At 57.1% G+C, this 19721-nt stretch overlaps 2 protein-coding genes and 1 long non-coding RNA gene across 4 annotated transcripts; 2 read left to right on the top strand and 1 right to left on the bottom strand.

Moving 5' to 3' along the window:
- The first annotated feature begins 148 nt into the window (after nucleotides 1–148).
- Nucleotides 149–1427, top strand: LAGE3 (L antigen family member 3). The gene is made up of 3 exons (XM_054014926.1): nucleotides 149–213; nucleotides 683–811; nucleotides 1063–1427. The coding sequence occupies exons 1-3, from the start codon at nucleotides 176–178 to the stop codon at nucleotides 1175–1177; spliced, it is 282 nt and encodes a 93-aa protein (XP_053870901.1). The 5' UTR covers nucleotides 149–175; the 3' UTR covers nucleotides 1178–1427.
- Nucleotides 1428–2430: 1003 nt separating this feature from the next.
- On the top strand, nucleotides 2431–7951 carry LOC128829480 (uncharacterized). 2 transcript variants are annotated; one of them, XR_008443339.1, is made up of 5 exons: nucleotides 2431–3333; nucleotides 5330–5408; nucleotides 5994–6187; nucleotides 6634–6890; nucleotides 7443–7951. It is a non-coding gene; the product is annotated as an uncharacterized LOC128829480 (long non-coding RNA). The 2 variants fall into 2 exon arrangements; XR_008443338.1 differs by lacking the exons at nucleotides 2431–3333; nucleotides 5330–5408 and having other exon boundaries at nucleotides 5466–6187.
- LOC128829469 (dynamin-1-like protein) lies at nucleotides 7810–18161 on the bottom strand. The gene is made up of 18 exons (XM_054014915.1): nucleotides 18110–18161; nucleotides 17659–17786; nucleotides 17236–17386; nucleotides 16766–16812; nucleotides 16384–16455; nucleotides 16032–16118; nucleotides 15531–15693; nucleotides 14651–14771; nucleotides 14211–14342; nucleotides 13604–13810; nucleotides 12570–12690; nucleotides 11654–11809; nucleotides 10531–10620; nucleotides 9366–9464; nucleotides 9081–9224; nucleotides 8515–8624; nucleotides 8249–8408; nucleotides 7810–8179 (listed from the first exon to the last, which is right to left on the bottom strand). Exons 2-18 carry the CDS (start codon nucleotides 17758–17760, stop codon nucleotides 8123–8125), a joined length of 2019 nt encoding a protein of 672 aa, XP_053870890.1. The 5' UTR covers nucleotides 17761–17786; nucleotides 18110–18161; the 3' UTR covers nucleotides 7810–8122.
- Between the last annotated feature and the right edge of the window lie 1560 nt (nucleotides 18162–19721).

Genomic DNA, 19721 nt, shown 5'->3' with positions numbered 1-19721 from the left:
TGGGGCCCCGCATGAGAGGGGGGTGATGCTGGGGGAGCTCAACTGGGGGTCCCTGCAGGAGGGTCTCAGGGAGGGCGAGTTCCGGGGGGGGGGGGGGTGTTTGACGCGTGCAAGGGCGGGGCCTGGCCGCCAAACCCCGCCCCCTGGCGGCACGTGGGGCGGAGCCGTGGCCGGGATGGAAGAAGCTGGAGCAGCTCGGGCCGGGCTGGGCTTGTATCCGGGGGGCCGTGGGGGGTGTGGGGGCGCAGGAGGGGCTGGGAGGATGGGGTGGGGGCGCGAGGGGGCCGTGGGGGCGCAGGAGGGGCTGGGAGGATGGGGGGGGCGAGGGGGCCGTGGGGGCGCAGGAGGGGCTGGGAGGATGGGGGGGCGAGGGGGCCGTGGGCGGGCGTGGGGGCTGGGAGGATGGGGGGGGGCGAGGGGGCCGTGGGCGGGCGTGGGGGCGCAGGAGGGGCTGGGAGGATGGGGAGGGGGCGAGGGGGGCGTGGGGGCGCAGGAGGGGCTGGGAGGATGTGGGGGGGTGAGGAGGCTTTGGGGAGATCAGGGGCCTGCGGGGGTCTCTGGGGGAGGGGGCTGCGGGGGGGTCTCCTCCATGCCCCATGGGACTGGCCATGTCTCGCACCTGCCCCCCCCCCCCAGTTTTTTCCCCACTCCCTTTTTCCTTAACTGCCCCCTCCCCTCCCAGCACCTTGAGTGTCCCATTTCCATCCCCCCTGGAGGCACAAATCGCTCATGGCTCCCTGGCCCCCGACCCTGAGCCCCGCAAGGGGGGGATCAGCAAAGAACTGACTGTGACTGAGAACTTCCTACACGTGTGAGTGAGTCCCCCCATGGAGACCAACCCTCATTAGGGGGCTGCAGGTCGGGAGTGAGGGGCACCGGCAGAGCTGGGAGGGCAGGGCCGGGCTGGCAGGGGCTGCAGGTCAGGAGTGAGGGGCACTGGCAGGGCTGGGGGGGGGAGCCCAGGGCTGGGCTAGCAGGGGCTGTGGGTCATGAGGGGTACTGTCTAAGCTGGGTTTAGGGGGACTCCCCTCCCCTTCCCCTCACCCCATATCCTCCTACCAGGTGCTGGAAAGCAGACGAGGCCCGGATCCTGCGTGTTTCCATCAGCTCCTTCCTGGACCATCTCTCCCTGGTGATACAGACCATGGAGATGTTTGGGCCACCGGTACCCCGATAGCACCTGTCCTCTGGCACCCCTGGGGAGTCAGGGGTGGGACAAGAGGCTGGGACAACATCCCCTCAGCCTCCACTGCCTTGAAGATGCTGGAGCCGGTGCTGCTGGGGGTGCAGGCCAGGCGTCAGCTGGACTGTCCTGGTCGGGGGGACAGAGCTGGGGGATCACAGAGACGGTCCCTGCATCTGGCCAGCACCTTGGACTGGTTTCAGCTCTGAGGCTAGAAGAGCCTGGGGGAGGGGGGTTTGGGGGCACAATGCTGCTGGGGGGGCTGTGGGACTCTGTGCAGGGGGCTCTGTATAGACGTCACCCATGTTGTGATAAACTCTGCAATAAATGGTGCTGTGGAACCCCCCGCCTCTGTCTGAATATAAACAGGAAAAAGACCCTCCCCTCCCCCTGCTGGGATCCACCCCTTGGAGCAGCTCCCACTGGAACCTTCCCCAGCACAGCCGGCTGGGATCCTCCCACAGCCAGGAACCTCCCCAGGATACCCCTCTGGGATCAGCCTTCTCCCGGGACCCCCCATATACAGCCTCCCTCCCAGGAACTCTCTGTTCCCTTTGGTTAATGAGCCCTGCTGCCCCCTACGCAGCCCTCCCTGGGATCATCCTTCCACCCAACATGGGAGATGGGACCCTCCCAAAGACCCACAAACAGCATCTCCCAGAATTCACCCCTAGAGCCCCCCCCCCCGACATGTGCCCCATGCTGGCAGGTGAAGGATTAACAGGCAGCTGAGTGGCCCAATGAGCCCATCCTGGAGAGGGGTGGAAGGCAGCTAATTAAGGATGAGCAGCAGCTGGGGAGGTGCAGGCTTGGTGGTTTGGCTCCTGTAAAGGAAGAGGATGAGGGTGCACTGGCTGGAGGGCAGAGACAGAGGGTTGTGCTGGGGGCTGGACCCCCCGGTGTGTGTTTCTATACTGCTGGAAAGCCCACTTCCATCTGTGCAGTCTCTGTCCATGCTGCGGGGTCACTCTGGCATGGTCTGTCCCATAGGGTTGTAGGGTGGTCCCCTGAGGGAGGGAGAAGGAATTGGGGTGACCTTAATGAAGGCGAGGCTAATTTCACAATTAATTTTATATTTTTATTTACAAAAAAAAATTAATTACAAAAAAAAATCTCCATTTTTTAGTTAAAAATATGACCCCCCCCCCATTTTGCGGATGCTTCACGGGGGAACGTAGGTGCCTGCAGGGTTGGGGGCAGCTGAGTGGGGGTTTTGTTAATGCCAGGGGGGTGTAAATGCTGGAAGTGCCCCTTGTGACTCCAGCCTCCAATGTTCTGTTGCCCCCCATCCACTGGAATCGACGTCCCAGCACTGAAGTGGGGCAGACTGCATGGGGAACGCCGCCCAAGAGCTTGTATCTGAGACAGGTTTCAGAGGGATTTCGAATGCCGCTGTCCGTTTGCCGTGTGGAGAACGGGTTTCGTTATGAAGGGGATGTCCACACTTCAAACACCCTATGAGTGCAGCGTCCGCGTAGACGCTGCCGGTGGGGAGGTTTCCCATCGGCGTTGGGAATCCACCTCCTCGAGAGGCTGTAGCCAGGTTGATGGAAGAATTCCTCCGTCTACTTAGTGCTGTTTACACCAGGGGTGGGTCGGTGTTGCTGCATCTCTCGGGTTTTTCACACCGTAGCTGCACTGATGTAAGTTCCTAGTGCAAACCAGGCCTAGGAGATTGGCTGGTATGTGCGATACGCATGCTCGCAGTCTTCCCCCCGCTGACTGGCAGCTACTAACACCTGCCTGGGCTTGTACACACAATAGCTCTGCTGAGCGCAAGGCCTGATATTGGTCTTTCTAGAAATCTTTCCGCAAAGGCCTCATCTGCACTAGGAAGTCCATCGGTCGGGTGTGGAAAATCCAGTGTTGTCCCAAGTCCCTGTGGAGACAGCGCTAGCTGCTTAGCTCCTGCCTCTGGGGCAGTGGGTATCCTATGCGGACAGGAGTGCCAGTCCCATCGGCGCAGGGCGTGTCTATGCTATAGGGCCAAGTATAGACAAGCCCCAGGAGTTCAGCGAAGGTGCAAAGAAAAGGGGTGTGCACCAGTCATGGTCCAGAAGCCAGGAGAGAAGAGAGGTAACTGAGTGAGCAACGGGCTGCACCTCATCGCATTTGACCTGCAGGTTGCTTGAGGACATAATCTACCCAAGGTTTGTATGTGGGGCCCATGTCTCTGAGATGGATCTGTTGGGAGCCGCCCGCACAACGGCCCAGCATGGGGTCAGCCAGGGCCACACTGATGTTTGCCAAGGTGGGGAGAGGCCCTGGACTGACGCAAAGGACTTGGGGAGAGACTCCCCACTGCTAGAACGTTCTTGGGGCTGCTCCTCTGGGCGGTGGGCGCTCGGGTGGGTTTTGAAGTAGCTGCTGATTCCTCTCTCACTAAGAGCGCTGAGGTGAGAGCTGCCACACTTCACGCCTGTGGGCAGAGATCCTAAGAGATTCCGGCCACCTAGTTAGTGGCAAGTAGAAGCCGCAAGGCTCAGTCGTTGCTGCTGTTTGGGAGCTGGCGGGAGAACCCTGCTGTTGGCTTCACGCCTCACCTGCAGCTGAGCAGCGGAGTGAGAGCGGTGGCAGGGGGGTAGCGTGGGAGCAGAGGAATTCACAGCTGCTGTCTCCAGGCCCTGGTGTCGGTGCGACTGCATCACTCACGCCCATGCAGACAGCACTGTCGAAGGGCAGGCTTCTCCCATCGACACAGCTGGTGCTCCCACCTCTCCAGTACTGGTCCGCAGGCTCCAGGAATTAAAGATTGTCATGTGATGAAACCTCCAGGAATCTGTCCAACCAGAACTGGCCACCCTACGCTGGCCTGTCGGGGCGGCAGGGGACCTGTGATGTCAGGAGAACCCTTTTATGCTTGTGGGCTGGCTACTGCTGTCAAAGCTCTGAGCCGCAGCAGCATTAAAGGGCCCCCAGTTATAGGGGAGGTGGTGACAGAACCCCTTACTCGTCTGGGGGAGCCCGCAAGTATCAGGCTCAGGTGACTAGAAAGAAAGGCAAACTAAAGGGGAAGGGATGTGTAAATCTGTCTCCATGTGCCTTGACAGGCCTATAAGCATAGGGCTGGTGTCCATACCAAAGTATCTCAATTATTCCAGTATCTCTATTGTATTGTTTTCATAGAGCCACAGGGTTAGCAGGGACCGCAAGGGTCAGCTAGTCTAACCCCCGGACAAGATGCAAGCTTTGTTAGGTCCAAGCCATCCCAGACAGCTGGCTCCAGCTGCCATTGGAAAACCTCCAGTGAAGGCTCTTCCACAACCTCCCTCGGTGTCTGTTCCACTGTCCTACTGATCTTAGTTAGGAAGTTTTCCCCGAGGTTTAATCTAAATCTGCGATGCTGTAGTTTGAACCCATTGCCTCTTGTCCTACTCTCTGTGGCCAGAGAAAATAATTTAACAACCCTGACAGTTGGGAAGTTTTTCCTAATGTCCAACCTAAACCTCCCTTGCTGCAATGTAAACCCATTGCTTCTTATCCTATCCTCAGCGATTAAGAACAAGTCTTCACCCTCCTCCTTGTAACAACCATTTATGTACTTGAAAACTGTTGTTCCCTCTCAGTCTTTTCTCCTCCTCATTAAACAAACCCAATTTTTTCAATCTTTCCTCATAGGTCGATGTTTTCTAGCCCTTGGATCAGTTTTGTTGCTCTTCTCTAGACTATAGTTGGTCTATAGTTCCCCAGCTCCCCCTTTTTAAAGATGGACACCACATTAGGCCTGTGTGAAGCGTCCATCTTTTTTGGTGAATTTGTCTGGCACTGTTCTCATAAAACTGGCCTTCTGCTGTTTTGTTAATTGATTCCCCGGTCATACATCCCAGGATCCGAATAGCTCTTTTGGCTATGTTGTCACACTGGGAGCTGATTAGCCACTTCTTCCCCCACCCTCCCCAAGTCCTTCTCACTATCGCTGCTTCACAGGATCGCGTCCCCCAACCCGTAGGTGGGGTCAACGTTCTTTGTTCCTAGATGGATACATTTCCATTTACCTGTGTTAAAATGCATCTCATTCGCTTGCGCCCAGTTTGCCAAAGGGTCCAGGCTACTCTGTATCGGTGACCTGTCCTTTTTATTGTTTACCACTCTGCTCAGTTTGTGTGATCTACAACCTGTACCAGTGATGACTTTGTTTTCTGCCAGGTTATCGATGAAAATGGTCAATAGCGTAGGCCAAGAACCAGTCCCTGAAGGATCCCACTAGAAACACACCCACTTGAAGGTGAGTCCCCGTTTATCACATTGTGCAACCCAAGCCGGGGAAGGGAATGATCCACCAGCAGCCCAAATTCAGTGAAATTCAGGTCACGTCCACCTGAGGCATGTCATGCATACGCTAAGGAGATTGCCCTCTAAATCCGTTGGAACCAATCAGTCTGGTTTTAGGGTGATTTTTTTTAATCCAAATATTGTGTGGTACCAAGTCAAAGACCTTACCAAAGTCTAAGTACATGACAGCAACACAATTACTTTATCAATCAACTTTGTCATCTCATTTAAAAAAAAATCAAGCTCATGTGACTGGATCTATTTTCCAGAAACCCACATTGATTGGCATTAATTATATTATCCTCCTTTAGTTCTTGATACAATCATGTTCTATGTCAGTTATCCCATTATTTTGCTTAGGGTTGATGTCAGGCTGCCAGACCTATCATTACCGAGGTTGCCCCATTTACCTTTTTTAAAATATTAGCACAACATTAGCTTTCTTTCACAGTGCTGGAACTTCCTCGGACAACTCTTTCAAAACTCTTGGCTGCAAGTTATCCATACCAACGGATTTAAAAATGTCTAACTTTTGTAGTTGCTGTTTAACATCCCCCTGAGGTACCATTGGAACTGAAAGAGTTTCATCCTAGGCTATGACTGCATCAGTGCCGGAGTCCTAAAAAAATAAGTTCCAGAACACAAAATTTCAACAAGAATACCTTGTAATTGTCCCAGTGGAGCCAGAGCCTGCTGCAGCACAACCACAAGCTGCTGCTGCCCTTGATAGGGGTGAGTGCCCTGGGAGTGTCTGGGGGAGGCTCACAGAACCAGGGGGTGGTGGTCCCACTTTCACTGGTGACACCCGACCACTGGGTGGGGTGCTGGGGCCTGAAGAGGGGAGTGGATGGGGAAGCAGTGAGGAGGTATGAAAGGAAACATGGGAGGGCACGGAAGATTGGTGGTGGGGGTCTGTACCCTCCTTTGCCACCTGGATCCAGCCCAGGTCTGGGAGCGTGGGTGGTGGGATGGGGCATGGTCCTCTGGGGAAGAGGGAGCAATGCGAGGATAGTGATAGGGGTGGTGCAGTGGGGAAGTTGAGAAAAGTCCCTTGTGAACCCCAGTTTGCAGGCATCCAGGAGCAACCAGCTGAACCCCCATTTGCTGCAGCAGGGGGTATAGGGCTGGGTCCCAATTCCAGGGCACTGGTTCATGGTGACAGGAACGTCTCTCTGCAGCTCCTGGCCAGGATTTACAGTTCTTGCTGTTCAGCTCCCTCTAGGGGTTGGTGGACAGTCGTTCTGCCCTGCTGCTTCACCTATACTTGCCCCCAAGCTGGAGCCGCTGCAAGACATCCAGGTTTATTGGAGATGAGGTGGGCCTCGTGCCGCGGTCATCTACCATCACACAGAGAGGGACATACACCTGGCCGTATGGGGCTGTATCACCATGGTCAGAAGTACTGGAATGGCCTCCTGGAACATTTTGACACAGGGTGAGCCCTGGACTGCATCATCTGCTTTTCTTTTCCTAAATACAGAGCCTTTTCTGCATTAGTACTGACAGTTCTATCATTTCTATCTAGTAATAGAGCAATACCATTGCTAAGATTCTCTTTGTTCCTAATATGCGTTTTAAAAAATCATCTTCATGTTGTCCTTAACTGTACTGGGCATAGATTTGTTTCCTTATGCCCTTTTGCTTCCCTTATCAATTTTCTACATTTCCTAGGTTCTGGTTTATAGTAATCTTTCATGTTCTTCCATTTGTTTATATATATAAAAACTCTTTCCTCTCCAATCAGACCCACAACCTCCACCTCTAGCTGAGGGATGTCCAGTTCTTAAGGCACCAGGGACTATGCTGCGAACCAGACCCTCTTGCATAGTTATAATCCCCGCATTTCAGCCCGAGATGCCACCTGAAAGGTGTTGCAATGCTGTGCTGCCGTGAGTGGAATATGCTCAGAGCTGGGGGAATTTCCCATCCTTTATTCTGACATACAAAAGTAGGTGAGGCCGCTAATGCCTCGCTTTTTTTCTCCAAGGCTTGGGCCAAGAAAAGCAGCGCCACTGAACTGGTTCCCGGCTGAGAAGTAGAGTCTGGATGCAGCAAAACAAGATCTCTTCCCTGCCGAGAAGCAGCCTCTGCAGCGGGACCAGAGCGGCAGCCCAGGTCTCCAGGGAGAGCTGCCAGGGGTGGAGGAAGCACCAGTCGTGGGTGAGATCTACGCTCCGCAACTACCAACTGTGTGCCAAGGGACAGAACAAAATGGCAGCGCAGGCTGCTAACTGTGAGTAGGGAGCCAGGCTGGTGCCCATACTGCATTAGCCACTCAGTGCACCCATCACTTCCCTTCCACCTTGAAATTCTTTAGACTGCAGGTGTCACCCCAGGTAACAATCCAAGCCAGCTCTTTGCACAAACGGGTTTTATTCCATAACACCAACCCACCATCGGAGCGGCTCAGATACACAGGCAGCAAAGAACAGGGGGAGGGTGTGTGTGTGTGGTGTCTGCCACTGTCTCTCTATCCCCCCCCCCCCCCCACCACCACACACACACAGGGAGTAGAAACTCTCAGCTTCTCTGGACACCCCCACGGGTCAGCAGGGGTGTTTGTGACACCAAGTCAGGCAGGCTCTGGGCAAGTAGGGGTGCCCCCCTGGAACCATGCTGGGACAGCAGAGCAGAGCCCAGGGCTTGGTTTGTAGGCACAGCCTCCCCTCACCAGAGTTGCGTCTCCCGGATCTCAGAGATGGTCTGGCTGGCTCGCTGCAAGGCCTGATGGGAGACAGAAGACATTAGCCCAGGCAGGGGGCAGAGAGACTACCCCCACTCTCCTCCCCTCACCTGGAGCAGCCCAGCAGCCTCCTTGCGCTGCTGTGCCATGTCCTCTGACTCTGTGAGCAGCACGTCCAGCAGCTGCTGCTTGTATAGCTGCCCAACCAGCTGGCTCTGCAGATGGTCCTTGACATAGTTCACCAGGAAATGCATGACTGTCTTGGGGACGCTGTGGAGGAGGGGCAGAGGTCACACGGGCGCCTTTCAGCCCCCCGTGGCCCGTAAGGGTCCAGGAGAGGGACTGCAGCCTCACCCCCTCGTCCCCCACATCTTACCTATCCTGGATGCTTTTGCGCACAATGAGGAAATAGGATTTGATGAGTCTGCGGATCACCTCGCAATCCCGCTGCTCCCGCTGGCTCAGCTTCCGTGTGGCCGGCATGGGCTGTGGGAAGAGAGAGAGGGCACAGGACTTCCAGGGAAATGGGGGTCCCACCACACAGGGCCTTCCCCCAGGGATAACAGTAGTAAGGTTATAAACCAGGCAATCTCCAGTAGCACAACGCTGGGATCACACGTAAAGGTCAGAAAATTCTCCAACAAAGAGGTGGGTTGAAGCTGAAGCTTGAAACAATTGAGACTGGAAATAAGGCAGAAATTGTTAAGAGTGAAAGAATGAATTGTGGTGCATTGTCCAGCACTGACCAGCTGTTCCCTAGCCGGGGGTGTTGCGGGGTGTGTGTGTCAGACTAGATGATCAGGATGATCCCTGCTGGCCGTGGAAGCAAAGCAGCTCTGAAAAGGCACAAAGGAAGCCAGAGCAGCGAGGTTGGCCCAGACACAGGTCTCCTGCTGTCACTCCCCCACCATCACCTGCCTGTGTGGGGAGGGGGTAACTCACCGTGTCCAGCAGATTGACAGCATGAGAGCGACTGGGGCTGGAATACATGGGGGGCTGGACGTTCCCCTTGGGCTTCTCCTCCATGCCAGCATCCTCCACTTTGTCACTCTTCCAACGCCGGATCCCCTCCACAGGGGCATCATTCTGTGGAGAGCAGAGACCAGCTGGCCACCAGCATGCCATGAAGGGGGGTGGGGGTGGGGCGACACTGGTGCCCAGTGGGGGTAGGGTGGGGGGAAGAGGCTCAGTAGCGGGACATGGGGGAGGGGAGCAGAGAGGCATTACCTTGCTGCTGTTGACAGAGGCAGACACCAGCGCTGTGTCAATGAAGTCTGGGTGCTTGGTGTTGATATAGGCGAGCTCGATTGCAACCAGATTATGAACCTGCAGGGGAGAGAGATGGGATGGGAGGGGGCCCAGCATGGTGGATTAAAAACAAAAAACCCTGTGAGCTTCAAAAACAAAACAATATTTAATTTAAACTCAATAAATGTGATTTTTGTTGTGAAGCTGTTTAAAATAATATTGAGAGTATTGTAAGCTTAGCACTTAACACAAGTTGCCAGAATTGTAATGGATTTTAATCAAAAGCAGTATGTTTGCTGCTGACATCTTAAAGAACATCAAACCGCGGAAGTCACTGGCTCAGCACTGCGAACCAGAGTTTGTTGAAAGTTAAACCAGGTTTCAAAAGCAGAGAGAATACTTCCTTCATTTCAGTTTGTTCAAAGTTCAAAACCCAACTGGGAGTTGGACAAGCTGGAATCCTTGTAAAATCTCAGACTGGAAGAGGGAAACAACTAGTAGATCTTGTCCTCTTACACTTAACTTTCATTCAAAGGACATGGTGAAAGGCCTGTGTTGAATATATCAGTTAGTTTTAAATGCAAAACATGTTTTGATTGACATTTGTTCTTCTGGACCCAGAACATTTAAGGTAATTTAATTTTCTTACTTGTAATTTGTGTCAAGCTCTATTTGGATGGAAACTGAAATCCATTAAAAATGCCCAGAAACAGCATTTAATTGTTTTTATTAATTATCTAGTAAATAAAAATGCATCATTCACCATTTTCTAATATCAGAAAATTAAATTCTGAATAAATGTAGGTTCAGCGACAGAATGGTTTAAACCAACGTGTACAGATCTCGTGTATCCGCCTGCTTTGTAGAAAGAAGCACCACACTTAGTGTAAAGACTATATTTAGCTGCAAATGAACATGGTTTAATGGTTATCAACCAGTGAATCCACCTTTTCAGTTATTTTCCTAAAAAGTACAAATGCAAAATATGATTAAAGTTGGTGATTTTTAAAGTGCATTTTCCCACTTGCTAACTTAAATCAATCTGCCCTGGGACACAGACTTCAACCCCACACCCATATCAGCCCTCAACCCTGCATGGATCCCAGATGTCCCAGAGCAGCCCCCTCCCCCTGGGGGGTGTTACCATCTCGTTGGTGATGGGCAGCCTCTGCCGCAGGACACCTGTCACCACCTCCACAATCGCTTCATGCAGTTTGGGGAAGCGCAGCAGCTCCTGGGGTGGGGGAGGGGAAGAGAAGAAAGACCTTGGAAATGTTGAAACTTCAAAAGATGGGGGGTTGGGGGGGTGGGTACCTGTGTGCTGTAGGTGGAGCAGGGCTGGATGATGGGTGGGTGTGAAGGTTTCCAGGGGGAGGGGGGGTACCTGCGTGCTGTAGGTGGAGCAGGGCTGGATGATGGGAGGGGGGGGAGGGGGGTACCTGCATGTTGTAGGTGGAGCAGGGCTGGATGATGGGGGGGGGGGGGAGGGGGGTACCTGCATGTTGTAGGTGGAGCAGGGCTGGATGATGGGGGGGGGTGAGGGTTCCCGGGGGGGAGGGGGGGTACCTGCGTGTTGTAGGTGGAGCAGGGCTGGATGATGGGGGGGGTGAGGGTTCCCGGGGGGAGGGGGGTACCTGCGTGTTGTAGGTGGAGCAGGGCTGGATGATGGGGGGGGTGAAGGTTTCCAGGGGGAGGGGGGGTACCTGCGTGTTGTAGGTGGAGCAGGGCTGGATGATGGGGGGGGGTGAGGGTTCCCAGGGGAGGGGGGTACCTGCATGTTGTAGGTGGAGCAGGGCTGGATGATGGGGGGGGTGAAGGTTTCCAGGGGGAGGGGGGGTACCTGCGTGTTGTAGGTGGAGCAGGGCTGGATGATGGGGGGGTGTGAGGGTTCCCGGGGGAGGGGGGTACCTGCATGTTGTAGGTGGAGCAGGGCTGGATGATGGGGGGGGGGGGGGGGGAGGGTTCCCGGGGGGGAGGGGGGGTACCTGCGTGTTGTAGGTGGAGCAGGGCTGGATGATGGGGGGGGTGAAGGTTCCCGGGGGGAGGGGGGGTACCTGCGTGTTGTAGGTGGAGCAGGGCTGGATGATGGGAGGGGGGGTGAGGGTTCCCGGGGGGAGGGGGGGTACCTGCGTGTTGTAGGTGGAGCAGGGCTGGATGATGGGGGGGGTGAAGGTTCCCGGGGGGAGGGGGGGTACCTGCGTGTTGTAGGTGGAGCAGGGCTGGATGATGGGAGGGGGGGTGAGGGTTTCCAGGGGGAGGGGGGGTACCTGCGTGTTGTAGGTGGAGCAGTGCTGAATGATGCGCTGCAGCTCCTCGTGCACCAGTTCCACACAGCGCAGGCTCGGATCCTCCAGACGCTTGATCTGACGTTTCACCAGCAGCTCGAAGGAGACCTCGGGCACGAAGAGGGCGGGACGGGGGCCCTGGGGGCAGGAGGCAGGGACCTCCTCAGAGCAGCGGCTTCTCCAGTGGGGATAGAGAGACACCCCCACCCGCAGTCACCACCCAGCCTCATCCCATTCTCTACTCCCCTGGGGCACAGAAAGCCAGGAGTGGGCTAGTCAGGACACAAGGGGGGAGCCGGTCCCAGGCAGCTGCAGCGAGATGGGACTGAGGGTGTCGTGGGGTGGGCACCCCCAGTCCCAGGGGTACATCCTACTCCAGGGGACTGGGGGCACATACACACGCTCTCCCTGCAGTCCACTATGGTCTGTTACCCCCCGTCATGGCTCGGTACCAACCCCAACATGGTATGTATGGGGGAGGGGTCCATAGCGTGTAGAGTCAGGCGGCATTACCCTACCATACAGGGCTGAGGCATGGTAAGGGGGCTGGCAGCCACATGGCAGGGTGCTCGGGCTTCAGCAAGGAAAGGGGGACAGAAGGGGCAGGGTGGTACGGCCAAGCCAGGGGCTAGCCTTCTGAAGCCAGCTGTTCACACGCCGCCCATGGCTTTGCTGTCTCCTCTGTATCATTAACAGCAGCTTAAGAGGACAGCGGATGGCATTTGCCGTGGTGCTGGGCAGGCCGAGGTCTCTGGTACCAAACCCTGCAGCTCGCTTCGCACTGTTTAATGTGGGACAGTGACTGGGCCATGGGAACATCTGTGGCCCATTTATTCCATCTAATTAATAGAACAGGGGCCAGTGGAGGGGGTACTGCCCGGGGGGGAGGGTACCATACCGTGGCATTGCGAATGGCCGTCAGGATGTCCAACATCGTGAGCCCAGCCAGCGGGTCGATGGACTCCAACGTCCGGCCGAATGTCTCGTGGAAGATGTAGCACATGCGGGCACCCCCGCAGCTGGGGGAATGGCGGGGGGGGGGGGGGGAGAGAAGAGACACAGAAGGGTTGGGAGGGGGCATTGTGACGAAGTGGGGGGTTTTCTTGTTTTCTGTGGAGTTTCAATGGTTTGCATGCAGAGTGGGTGGGACTCAGTTTCCTTGGGTGTTACTGGTTTAACGAGGTGAGGGGAGAGGAAGAGGAGACGCAGACGGTTCTGGCCAGTGGGAGGACAATGGGCTGCAGAGTAAGGACCCAGTGACCTAACCAGCCGGTTCCAGCAAGAGGACAAAAGCAGGAGAGGAGGCCCCGGTTTACGACCCTGTTTACCTGGAGAGAAGACAATGGACAGAGGCGGGGCCTGGGGCCGGTGATCTCAGATGCCCAGCTGGAAGCAGGGGGGCTCTGGGCTGGAGAGGGGAAGCAGGCAGAGCCCACCTGGATGCAGGGAGACTGGGATTTGCTGGGCTGAGGGAGGCCAGGCCTGAGGCCCTGAGAGTTTCCTGTGCTGGGTTCAACTCTCAATAAACCCTCCTGTTTCATGCTGGCTGAGAGTCACTCCGGTCTAGAGAACAGGGTTGCATCAACCCCTTCGGGGGTGGAGGCCCTGGGGGTCCAGAGCGAGTGGACTCCCTGAGGGGGCCCACAGCAGAGACAGACGTGCTAAGGCTCAGAGAGGTGGAGGGGCCTGACCCCGAGAGAGAGTGGACCCCCGAGAAGGGCTGTCTCACTAAAAGGGGCACCCCCCACGGGCCGCACGGGGCCAAGAGTGAGCACGATCTGTGAGTCCGTGACAGGCATAGAAACAGTAGCCAAAGCACAGGCCCCCTTAAAATGGCCACACACCCCTGCCCCCTGACCTCTCAGCTCTCAGGTATCTGCACTGCAGTTCCTGCCCTTGAGGGGGCAGGCCAGCCTCCCCCCCAGCACTCACAGCTCTGAGGTCTCGATGTTCCGGGCCGTGCCCTCGATGGTGTGGCAATACTCGGTGGCGAACTTGGTGATGATCTGCAGCAGCGTGGCATTCTTGTCCTCGATGGGCTGCCCGTAGCTCTGCAGCACAGACTGGTACTGGGCCGTCAGCACATTCACCCGGGTTTTCAGCTCCGGCAGGCAATCCCGGATGTGGTGCATCAGCAGCCTGGGGCACGGCACAGGAATGAGCCTCCCGGCCCCCAGCGCGGACAGCCAGGGCTCAGCTCCTCCGCTGGGGTGACTCCAGGGTCTCTGCCGCCATGTGCTACCCTGCTCCTCCTGCTGCCCCACCTCTAGTGGCACTGAATTCTGCAGGAGAATGTCAGGTATGACACTCACCCACACCCCCTCTCTGGTCAGCTGTAAATGGGCTCACTTCTATTCCATCTGCCGGGGCAGCACACACCCCTCCGCCCTTTTCCTTCTCTGCAACAGATCCCTTAACTGCACGCTCCCCAGCCCTAGTCCTCTGGCCCCGATGCCGCGCCAGTGCCCCTCGCCAGGGAGAGCAGAGCCCCCGCTGCACAGACCCTAGCCGGCACTGCTCCTCCCCAGCTGGTACCCACCGGTTGAGGGTCTTGGCCAGATGCCGGGTGCCATTGCGGTTGGCCAGCGATGGGTATCGCTTCTGCAGGAAGCCCTGCTCATCCTGCAGTGACTCCGTGATGCTCTTCCCGGTGTTGATGTCATGCTGGCTCCTGGGAGGGGCGGGACAGAGTCATTTGTCTGTCCCCCCTCCCCCTCCATTCCAGGCTGGGGGGGAACATTGTGTTTGCTGCCCCCCTGCAACACCCCCAATCCCCCAAACTCCAGCACAGTGCCCCCATCCCACCACCAAAGACTTTCTCCACAGCCCTCCAGCCCCCAACTCCACGCACACACCTCCAAACTCCAGCCACGGCCTGCCCCTCCCACCTCTCAGCAGCCCCCCCAGGCCCTACAGCTCCACAGCCCCTCCACCGGCTCTATGCAGCCCCCCCCCCCCAAACACCACCCTCCTGCCCACCTGTTCACCACCCCAATGATGCCCAGTTTGACAGGGATGACCCGGCCCATCAGAACGTCCATGGCATCCGTCCCAGCGTCCATCAGGTCCAGCTTGGTGACCACAGCCAGTGTGCGGCGTCCTGCAGGAGGGGAGGGGTAGGGATGATCAGGCAGGCCCAGGCTCAGAGTCGGAGACCTGGGCCCAGGCTACACTTACTCACCTAATGACGTAGGTCAGGGTGTGAAACCCCCCACAGCAACCTAACCCCCAGCGCAGACGCTGCTGTGCTGGCAGACCAGTGTTTCCGGCACTAGGTGGCATTCCTACAGCACCAGGAAAACCCCTCCATTGGGTACCCGCGTCTGGACCAGCACGGCCACTGGAGCCCCACAGCACAGCCAGGGCAGGAAGCAGACCCCCAGGAGGTTTTGGAGCAGCAGGGCACGTGATCCAGCCGACACAGACTCTGACCTAAGCCTGGCTTTTCTTCTCTAGCCTGGACCCTCCAATCCTGGACTGCAGGGGACCAACAAACATCAGCGGGTTTTGCTAAGGCCGCCCCGCATCTCTCCCGGTCCCTGCTGCCTGCTGCGCTCCCGTGAGGGTGAAGTCTCTGCTAGGGACCCAAACTCCCCTGGACTGGTGGAGAGCCACAGAGAGGAACACGGGGGCTGGAGCCCAAGGGAGTTATGGGGGAACAAAGCCAGAGCCTCGCATATTAAAAGGGAGGGGCACTCCCTAAAGAGAGTCTGTGAAGGCTGCAGCACCAAACACCCAGTAAATCCACTGCATCCCCCTCACCACCTGCCTCCACTCCCACCATGCAGGGCTCACAGCCCACCAGCTCTCAGCCCCACCCATGTCCTGGGTCCCCTGGGGGAGCCCCCCACATCAGTACCATCAGGGTCAACATCCCGGGCCAGCTTGAGTGCCTCAGACGTGGCCATGTCGGTGTTGGCAGCTGTCACAGCCAGGATCAGGCAGTTCGGGTTGGAGACGTAGGATAAGATCATCTCCCGCACCTGGCCCTCAATGTCGGGGGGCTGGTCCCCCACAGGCACCTGTGGAAGGGAGAGAAGAGTGAGTGCAGGCTCCTGCCAGACAAGATACAGGCGAGCCTGGACTGCTGGGTTCTCTCCCCAGCTCTGGGATGAGAGCAGGGTCTGGTGGTTAGAGCAGGAGGGGCTGGGAGCCAGGACTCATGGTTACAGACACCAACTGACTAAAGGTCTGTAATTGGGAAGGTCTCCCAGTGAGAACAGGAATAAGCCCGATTTTGGAAATATCCCCCTAGTGGCAGCTTTGACAGACACCCACAGTGGGGCATTACCCCTCCCCACCCCATCCAAGGACCCTTCCCCATCCCATCCCCCAACACCATGGGGCACCTGCCTCTCACCTTGGTGATCCCCGGTAGGTCGACCAGTGTCAGATTCAGGACATGTGGGGAGTAGATCTTCAGATACAGGGGCTCCGGGCTGATCCCCTGCAGGGCAATAACCAGTTAAAGCAGGGGGGGCTGGGAGCCAAGACTCCTGGGTTCTCTCTCCAGCTCTGGGAGGGGAGTGGGGGCTGGTGGGTTAGAGTGGGGGGGGGCTGGGAGCCAGGACTCCTAGGTTCTCCCCCCGGCTCTGGGAGGGGAGTGGGGTCTGGTGGGTTAGAGCGGGGGTGGGTGGGTGGGGGGCTGGGAGCCAGGACTCCTGGTTTCACACACAAACATTGGGGAGGTCTAGGTCACAGGTGTTCATTACCTTGTTGGTTCCTGTCATCCTCTCAGTCTCAGTCTCGATCTCCTGCCGGATCTCATCAAAGTCAGTGAAGGTCTGAGAGGGGACAGAGAGGCAGGTCTGGCCCTGAGACAGGCTCCATGGCCCCTGGTGGCACTTCCCTCTGCCCAGAAGCTGACAGTACATGGAGAGGGCGCGTGCAATGACCCACAGCCAGGATGGGCAAGGGAGGCTGCCCCCCACCTCCAGCAAAGGATAGGGAAGGGTGCTGGGAATATCACCCCATTACCGCTTAACAGACAGGTCAGGGAGGGGCATCCCCCACCCCTCCAATTACCATTATTTCCCCCCAAGACCCAGACAGGGGTTGAGGGGGCCACCCCCAGATCCCGAGCAGGGCCCCTACCTTGTGCTTGCAATGCAGGAAGGTCGCCCACTCCTCAGCCTGGGTACCTGCAGGGAGAGCCAATTCGGGGTCACTCTCACCTCCCCAGAACATGGACAGGGCTTCACGGGCCTGCGCAGCTCCACTCCAAGAAGGTCTGTTTCGGCCCCTGGCTCCCCATAGGAACCACTGGCTTCAACCCACAGACACGGGCTCCCCAGCAGTAGGGAGAGAGGGGGTCACAGTGAGCCAGACACCTTGGGATCTCACCATCTCAGCCCTTGGGGTCTCTATCCTCAACCTCCCAGAGCTGGAAGGGGGTGGGGGGCCTCCCAGTGAATGGTACTGCAAAGCAAGGGAGAGAACCCAGGAGTCCTGGCTTCCAGCTCCCCCCCCCCCACTCTAACCACTATACCCCACTCCCCCTAACCCTAACGCCTCCTGTCACCTCAGCCCAGGGAGAGCCCACCTGCCTCCCAGCACCCCCTTACTTGTCTCCCCACTGGCTGCACGTTGCCGCTCCTCCAGCGATGGCACGTTCACCAGCTGCAGGACCAGAGGCCGCCGGGTGACAATGCCTGAGCCCCGGGGCAGGAAGTCGCAACCCACAATGCTCTCCAGAACCGAGCTCTTCCCACTGCTCTGTGATGAGGGGAGAGACGGGGTTAAGGCTGGAGGGGACAGGAGGGTGAGGGGCAGCCAGATGGGGTGGGGAGAGGGAGAAAAGGAGCCTGGAGCTTCAGAGATTAGAGGGTGTTGGGGGGGGGGTCTCACCTGCACCCCAGTGGGGCAAGGAAGGGAAGGGTGGATCTGGGAGGGGGGTGGTCTGGGGTCTCACCTGGACCCCAATGGGGCAGCTGGACCCCCCCAGGGAGGGAAGGGTGGAGCTGGGAGGGGGAAGGCGGGGGTCTCACCTGGGCCCCGATCACCACGATCTGGGGCAGCTGGATCACCTCAGCCCCCACCGTGTTGAAAATCTCCTGCAGTTTGTTGATCACGGGGATCAGGGTCTCCATGGCAGGGCCGGGTTCGGGGCTCCTCCCTACAAGGGGACATGGGGCACCCCTCAAATCAACCGGCAGCCAGCACAGCCCCGCAGCCAAAAATAGAACCCAGGCGTCCGGGCTCCCCCGCCCCCCACAGGCACGGAGCGGACCCAGGCGTCCGGGCTCCCCCCGCCCCCCACAGGCACGGAGCGGACCCAGGCGTCCGGGCTCCCCCGCCCCCCACAGGCACGGAGCGGACCCAGGCGTCCGGGCTCCCCCCGCCCCCCACAGGCACGGAGCGGACCCAGGCGTCCGGGCTCCCCCGCCCCCCACAGGCACGGAGCGGACCCAGGCGTCCGGGAACGGTTCGTCCCGTTACCTGCTCTCAGGCCCCGGCTCCAGCCCCATTCACTCCCCAACCCGGAAGCACCGCCCCGCCCCTCTCCGCTCCCTATTGGTCCGAGACCCCAGGAGTCCTATCGCTATTGGCGGAGGGGACATCAATCACTGCCAAACGCCCTTCCTTTCATCCCATAGCAGGAGAGTGGCTCGGCGCGAGGGCTGAGGCTGGAGAGTTATTGGCTGGTTCTCGCACCAATCAGCGGGACCATGGGCTCCGCGGCGGCCATGTTTGAAAGGGGCAATGTGAGGGCAACGTAAATGGCCATGTTTGCTAGTCTCAGAGGGGTAGCGCGTAGCCTGGGTCTGTAAAGAGTCCTGTGGCACCTTAGAGACGAACAGCGTCTGACGAAGTGGGTGGCTCATGTGCCACAGGACTCTGTTGCTTTTTACATGTTTGATGGGGCGGCTCACACTAAAGGGCCGCCTGCAATGCCCCTCTGCCATGTCCATTGGCCAAACCGGACAATCTCTACGCAAAAGAATCAATGGACTCAAATCTGACATCAGGAATTGTAACATTCAAAAACCAGCAGGAGAACACGTCACTCTCCCTGGTCACTCAATAACAGACCTAAAAGTGGCAATTCTTCAACAACAAAAATTCAAAACAGACTCCAACGTGAAACTGCAGAACTGGAATTAATTTGCAAACTGGACACCATCTAATTAGGCCTCAATAAAGACTGGGATTGGTTGGGCCATTACAAAACCTAAACCTAATTTCCCCCATACTAATTTCCCCCTACTGTTACTCACACCTTCTTGTCAACTGTTTGAAATGGGCCACTCTCATTACCACTACAAAAATTTTCAGGGCCACCCAGAGGATTCAGGGGGCCTGGGACAAAGCAATTTCGGGGGCCCCTCCCATAAAAAAAAGTTGCAATACCATAGAATACTATATTCTCGTGGGGGCCCCTGTGGGCCCAGGGCCTGGAGCAAATTGCCCTGTTTGCCCCCCCTCTGGGCGGCCCTGGTTATTTTTTCCTCCCTTGGTATCCTACTTTTAATTTAATTGTCTCATTCGACTGACGTCTCACTTGGTAAGGCAACTCCCATCTTTTCATGTATTTATACCTGCTCCTGTATTTTCCACTCCATGCATCTGATGAAGTGGGTTCTAGCCCACGAAAGCTTATGCCCAAATAAATTTATTAGTCTCTAAGATGCCACAAGGACTCCTCATTGTTTTTACTTATACAGACTAACACGGCTGCCACTGTCAACCCCATCTTGATAGGACCTTTGTGGGAGCCATCTTTGTTTAGGGCACAGTGAGGCTTCATCTTCCATAGGGTGAAGGCTGGCAGCCATCTTAGATATGGGAAAAAGGCAAAAAGGGAGAGAGGCCCCACCCCCCTTGTCCAGTAGCCTAGTGGTTAGAGCACACGCCTGGGACACAGGCGACTCAGGTTCAAACCCCACCCCTGCCCCATGGGGAAGAAGGGTCTCCCTGAGCCTAGGGGAAACCCTGTGGGCTATGGGGGTGCTCCAGCCCCAGAAGCCTCTCCACCTCTCCTGTCAAATCTGCATCACTTTATGTAAAACACACTCACTGGGCCACCGAGCACAGGGGGGGACGCGCAGAC

This window comes from Malaclemys terrapin, assembly GCF_027887155.1.
Source record: "Malaclemys terrapin pileata isolate rMalTer1 chromosome 20 unlocalized genomic scaffold, rMalTer1.hap1 SUPER_20_unloc_1, whole genome shotgun sequence".
NCBI lineage: Eukaryota > Metazoa > Chordata > Testudines > Emydidae > Malaclemys > Malaclemys terrapin.
The sequence above is the reverse complement of the archived record's forward strand: the minus strand, read 5'-3'. Positions and strand labels throughout refer to the sequence as shown.